Source organism: Colobus angolensis, unplaced genomic scaffold (assembly GCF_000951035.1).
Source record: "Colobus angolensis palliatus isolate OR3802 unplaced genomic scaffold, Cang.pa_1.0 Scaffold40, whole genome shotgun sequence".
In the NCBI taxonomy this organism is placed as follows: Eukaryota; Metazoa; Chordata; class Mammalia; order Primates; family Cercopithecidae; genus Colobus; species Colobus angolensis.
The window spans coordinates 9,226,318-9,232,997 of record NW_012117377.1 but is presented as its reverse complement, the minus strand read 5'-3'; the positions used below and the strand labels follow the sequence as shown (position 1 = coordinate 9,232,997).

General features: G+C 45.8%; 1 protein-coding gene across 2 annotated transcripts in view; it reads left to right on the top strand.

Annotated features, from left to right (window-relative positions):
• Positions 1-698: 698 nt before the first annotated feature.
• The window catches only part of ZNF670 (zinc finger protein 670), a 42,308-nt gene continuing 36,326 nt past the window's right edge, over positions 699-6,680 (top strand). Inside the window, exon 1 of one of the 2 annotated variants that reach the window (XM_011955736.1) lies at positions 699-920. In XM_011955736.1, coding sequence (XP_011811126.1) covers positions 918-920 — 3 coding nt within the window. In that variant the 5' untranslated portion in view covers positions 699-917. The remainder of the gene's footprint in view (positions 921-6,680) is intronic. The other variant, XM_011955737.1, reaches the window with a different exon arrangement.

Below are 6,680 nucleotides of genomic sequence, written 5' to 3'. Positions count from 1 at the left end.
GCCCCTAACTGTAACTTTCCATTGCTTACCCCTCAGCTATAAAACTAACTCCAATCCCACGACCCTCCACTGACCCTCTTTTCCGACTCAGCCCGCTCGCACCCGAGTGAATAAACTAGCCTTGTTGCTCACACTTAACCTGTTTGGGTAGTCTCTTCAATTAGGCGCGAGCTTAACATCGATCATATATTGAAACAATATTTTTTGCTATATTTGGTTAAATAAATCATTGTAATCAATTTCACGTGTTTTTTTCTTTTCTATTGCTACTAGAACACACGTGGCTCACATTTTATTTCTATTGGGCATTGCTACCTGAGAGGACGTTCTCTTCAAAATTCAGGCTGCCTCTAATCCCACCAGAAACAAGAAAAAAAAAATTCAGGCTGCCTCCTCAAAAGATCAGAGGCCAGGAAGTTTGTGAAATCTGAAATTTTAGAATAATTGTCATCATAGTGTTTCCAATCATAAATACCACAAATACTACTCATAAATGGACATAACCTTGTGTACAAGGTTGAATGGGAAAGTCCCCCAGGGGGCGCCAGGTCTCAGCACGGGGCAGAATCCATGCCTTGGAAAAGGACTGCACGGAAAGAACGGGCCTCACGCCGCGTCTTGTCTGATTGCAGCTCCGGTCACTCAGGACTGAAGGGGCGGGGCCGAAAGCCCTGTCCAATCGGGCGCTGGGAAGGGGACTGTTCTCTCAAGCGCACGGCGAAAGGAGGGGGCAACTTCCGGGACCTGGCGGGGCTTTTGTGTTGGGCAGCGAGGATCTGGCGAGCTCGGTGTGTCTCCGCCGCTCCTTCCCCTTATCCCTGGGAGGTCCAAGTGATTCCGCGGCAGCTTCTGTTGCTCTGGGACCTGCAGGTCCTGGAAGGTCCTTAGGGAAGACCCGAGACACCCGAGAGTGGGAAATGGTGAGTGTCCCGGCCAGGTGTCTCGAGGGGAAGCGGGAACCGGCAGGAAGCGGTTGTGGCCAACCCGGACCTCCCCGCGGTGCCGACCCGAGTTTCCGCTGTCGCCTCGCGGCCTTAGTGGCACAGGATGGGGGGCTGGACCCGCAGCCAGACCCCGGGCCGCCTGGCTTGTCCCTGTCCCGCCGCTTCGGCCAGGCCCGGAACCCTCTCTGGGCAGCTCTGCGCCTGCAGACCCGCGTCCCCCTCGGAGTGTGCGGTGCCGACGGGAGGGTCCTCAGGGCAGAGTCCCGACTTGGGGTTCGGGGTTCCTGCGTGGGAGGAGCTGTGGTCGGTGAAGTCTCCAAAACCTCCTTTCTCCTGTTAGAGATAAAACTGAGGCGCCGTTAAAATATTAAAGACTTTATTTGAGCAGAGAGTCGTGAGTTAGGAAGCCACCCAGCGTGGTGTGTGGTTTGGGGAAGGAAGGGCTTTTATAAGGAACCTTCTGGGGCTTGTAGTAAAATCCTAAATTTCCAATTCTTTTCCTACATTCAAATGCAACATTATCAAGTATTTGTCTTTTATTGTGCATTTCATACAGATGCAATTTTTTTTTTCAGAGTAGTGAGTCGTTCTGAAAATATTTGTTTTCATTCTTAAAATATTTCTGAATGTTACACATGAGTGGAAAGCAGAAAATAATCGCCTGACAGTTAATTGTTTTAAAAAAAAAAAAAGTCTTTGTGCATCTCCTAATTTTATCTTTTTACACTTCTTACCAGAATATCTTCGGGGTGAAGTTTCCCTTTGGAAACGTTAGAGGGTGATATGTCCTCAGCCACCCTTATATCTTTTCTTGGTCCTCTGTTGAGCAGCCAGATCTCTTGGAGTGTCTAATGAAACCTTCTCCTGGGTCATCTCCTCCCAGAGGACAGTTTAAAATATGGGAGTAGAGCGTCTCCAGGCAGCATCTGGGTGCCCTGGAGCTGAGAGACGTCTCCTAGCATACTCTTCGTTTAAAACACAAGTCCCTGGTGCAATAGGATTTTCTTCCTCCAACCCCAGTTTTCAGCGTTGCTTAGAGACATGTTGTTGGGCAGCCAATCAGAGGCTGGTATTAAGGGAAAAAGCTAGAAATGATTCCTGCCCTCTGGATTTTCTCGGACTTGGAAAAGGAGAAAAACTATCTCAAAGGACAAAGAATACCCCCCTCCCCCAGTGAGGTAGTGCAAGAACCAGAAAAGCACCGTCATCAGAATTATGTAAGAAGGGAGTTGGCTGAACGTGATCCATGCCTGTAATCCCAGCATTTTGGGAGGCCAAGGGGGGTGGATCACTTGAGGTCAGGAGTTGGAGACCAGCCTTGCCAGTGTGGCGAAACTGTCTCTACTAAAAATACAAAAATTAGCCCAGTCTGGTGGTGCATGCCTGTAATCCCAGCTACCTGGGATGCTGAGGCAGGAGAATCGCTTGAGGCCAGGAGGTGGAGGTTGCACTGAGCTGAGATGGTGCCACTGCACTCCAGCCTTTGAGACAGAGCGAGACTCAGTCTCAAAAAGAAAAAAAGAGAGTTTATTCTAAAGTATTGCAATGAGGGGAAACACACCAGGTATAAGAGCTGCAAGCACGTTAAAGTTTAGGCAGAAAAGGGCTTAGAAATTCAGGCACACAGGCCAGGTGTGGTGGCTCACGCCTGTAATGCCAACACTTTAGGAGGCCGAGGTGGGCAGACCAGGAGATCGAGACCATCCTGGCTAACACAGTGAAACCCCGTCTATACTAAAAATACAAAAAATTAGCCAGGCATGGTGGCGGGCACCTGTAGTCCCAGCTACTCTGAGGCAAGAGAATGGTGTGAACCCAGGAGGTGGAGCTTGCAGTGAGCGGAGATCATGCCACTGCACTCCAGCCTGGGCGACAGAGCAAGACTCCGTCTCAAAAAAAACAAAAAAAATTCAAGCACACAATGGGGCGCAGTACAGTGTCTCCTGGGAGGATGGTCATTGAGTATTTCTGTGAGGAGAATGGGCCTGTGAGGATCTCTGAAGTGATACAGTGTCCCGACTTGACACTTGACCCGAAGATGTCTGTGTTCTGTCAGACTGACCCCTCCCTGAGTTTATTGCCTTGAAAAGATTTATTCACTTAGTTCAGTTTCAGTTTTTCGTTAACTTTAAAATGTTGTATTCATAGAGCTTGAAGGATTAAAAAAAAGTATTTCCAAAGAGACAAGAAAGAGATGGATTTCAGGGGGGGAAAAATCTATTCATATTCCATTTGTTAAAAATTCTTGTTGCCAGGCGCAGTGGCTCAAGCCTGTAATCCCAGCACTTTGGGAGGCGGAGATGGGCGGATCACAAGGTCAGGAGATCGAGACCATCCTGGCTAACACAGTGAAACCCTGTCTCTACTAAAAAATACAAAAAACTAGCCGGGCGAGGTGGCAGGCACCTGTAGTCCCAGCTGCTCGGGAGGCTGAGGCAGGAGAATGGCGTAAACCCGGGAGGCGGAGCTCGCAGTGAGCTGAGATCCGGCCACTGCACTCCAGCCTGGGCGACAGCGAGACTCCGTCTCAAAAAAAAAAAAAAAAATTATTGTTAACTTTTTTCTTCCCAAGAGTGAGTGTAGTAAGTTTCTCAAGTCTGTTCTTTTTTGAGGGAGATTTGAAAGGGAATTCTAGGGCTTTGCTTTGGGAATGTGTATTAGTTTGTTTTCATGCTGCTGATAAAGACATACCTGAGACTGGGCAATTTATAAGAGAAAGAGATTTAAAGGACTTATTGTTCCACGTGGCTGGAAAGCCTCAAAATCATGCGGAAGGCCAAGGAGGAGCAAGTCACATCTTACACGTGGATGGCAACAGGCGGAGAGAGAGCGAGCTTGTGCAGGGAAACTCCAGTTTTTAAAACCATCAGATCTCATGAAACTTACTCGCTATCACAAGAACAGCAGGGAAAGACCTGCCCCCATGATTCAGTTACCTCCCGCCAGGTTCCTCCCATGTGTGGGAATGGCGGGAGTTACAATTCAAGATGAGATGTGAGTGGGACACAGCCAAACTGTATCAAAATGTTACCAGGGAAAAACATGAAAAATCTCTTTTCCATTATGGCTGCAGAAAAATGATTACATTTTCACAAGCAAGTGTTGTAGATAAATTGGTGAATTACAAATATTTATCAAAACATCAGTACCTCCCTGCTTTTTGCAGGGTGGAGAATTTGTAACAGTGGATAACCCTGTTCTGTATCCTGTTATCTGGAAGTTGGAGTTTAATGCTAAGTCTTGTGGGATAGGACTTGGCAACTCCTGGAGATGATTTGTTGTCATGGAAATAATAAATAAATGACATATTTATTGTATGATAGGGATAGATATTTTGGCTTTTCCAGTTGAGGTATTAAATGTAAGTACCTCACAATTTCCTCCCCTCCTATAAACATGAACACTGAGTTTGAGTTATTTTTCTGGATTCTTCAAATACTATTTTTTAAAAAATTTAACCAACCAAATAACCTTGACTGAGAAACAGAAGCTTGAGCTCAGTGACTGCCAGCGAAGGCCAATCTGAAGCCTGCAAAAAGAAGATCATGGAAGGCCTACTCAGTTCTTCCTTGGGAGCCTGCCTTTACAGATGTCCCAGCCTGCTCACGCCAGCCATGAAAGGAGCTCTTTGTATTGAGAGAAGCTACAGAGTTCTGGAAATCTGGTGTTCACAGGTGGATGTGGTTGGGCCTGGATGGAAAGGATGGGATCCCCTTTTTAAGGGTGTAATTTTCATTGTCCTGGCTTTCTTTCTAGACATTATTCAATAAAGCAGGAGTCCCCAACCCCTGGGCCATGGACCCGTACCAGTCGGTGGCCTGTTAGGATCCAGGCCATGCAGCAGGAGGTGAGCAGCAGGTGAGCGAACATTACCACCTGAGCTGCTTCTCCTGTCAGATCAGTGGTGGCATTAGTCTCAGGAGCATGAACCCTATTGTGAACTGTGCATGGGAGGGATCTGGGTTGTGTGCTCCTTACGAGAATCTAATGCCTGATGATCTGAGGTAGAACAGTGTGGTCCTGAAACTATCCCCACCATCTATGGAAAAGCTGTCTTCTAGGAAACTGGTCCCTGATACCAGAAAGGTGGGGAACTGCTGCAATAAAGTAAATTCAGAATTATATGAGAAGGGAGTTTATTCTGAAGTATCGCAATGAGGAAAAACACCACGTATAACAGCGGCAAGCATGTTAAAGGTTAGGCAAAAAAGGGCTTTCCTTCTTAGGAAGAAGCAAACTAGATTAGAAAAAAGGGAGAAGAAGAGGGCCAGATGGATTCTAGATCAGAGAACATTTCACCCTGAGGTCAGCCTGTCAGCCTGTTCACAGGAGAGGAATAAAGCAGGGTTGTATGTTGACTCAGGCTGAGGGTGTATCAGAGTTCAGGGGCCTGAGGGAAGGAGGGAAACTTAAGTAAAATTTGGTTAACAAGTATTTTGTTCTGACCGCTGAAGACAAATTTAGTCAGCTAATTAGTTAAGAGGCAAAAAAAAAAAAAAGAGTTGTCTGTTTCTGGCTTTATTATACGCAAAGGAAGCATCATCTAAGTCATAATGAGAAGGTGTTTGTTTTCACTAAGCTGTTCCTGGAGAACACAAAGAACGTTTTGTTGTTGTTTGTTTTTTAAGTTGCAGATATTTAACAGGATTACCCACTCACCCCATCTTCACCTGCTGCATTCCCTTGTCCTCTACAGCTCTTCCATTGAGTTGTTCCTGAGTCACATCTTTTATAATAAACTGGTAAACATCAGTAACTTGTTTTTGCTGAGTTCTGAACATAGTTTTTTTTCACATTATCAAACTTGAGGAAAGGGTGATGGGAACCTCTGACTTATAAGCAATTGCTCAGAAGGATAGATGGTCCCCTGGGACTTGCAACTGGCATGTGCAATGTGGGCAGTGCTATGGCACTGATCTGTGAGCTTGTGGGGTACGTGTTGACTCTGAGTGGTGTCAGAATTTAATTGCTGGACACTTAGTAGGTGTTGGAGAATTGGTTGGTGTTCAGCAAAGTCCACACGTTTGGTATCAGAAAAAGGACTCACAGATCAGAGTCTTCACCTGACTCTGGGAGAGTGTTTGGTCACTGGTGAGAATTGAGACCTGGAGAAGAGAGCATTTCCTCACCTGCAGGGGAAAAATGGGGTGTGGAGCGCCCAGAATTAAATTTCCGATCACTCAGGCTTCCTTCACTCATTCCCTAGGAATGAACCACCTTGGGCTGTATCTCCACCTTGAGAGTGGTCCCCAAGCTTGGAACGTATTTAACCTACAGAGCATGGGGTTCGTCTTTATAAAATCTTGCTGGGACGTAATTCCAGTTTGGGCAAGTATTTAAGAATTTTATTCCATGATTTGAATGTGAGATTTTGATTCTCTTGATTGAAAACGAGTGAATTGAGTGATATGACCTGAAAAAATCATAGATAATTCTTGGAATAAATTGTATTATGCTAAGTTTAAATGATAAGACTATAAAGTCATGGACTCCCTCTCCGGGTGAATAAACAGACCTTGTGCAGTTCGGGTGTTCTCATCTTTTCTAACTTCTGCTCAGAGATGTGACCACGGGTCTGATTATTTTTTCTTACTCTTTGTGGATTAACTGTCTGTTTATCATGAATCAGTATTTTGCTCTTTTTTTATGGCTGCATAGTTTTACCTCTTGAGTTTTTAGTAGCTTAATGTTACTATTTTTTTTTTTTGAGACGGAGTCTCGCTCTGTGGCCCGGGC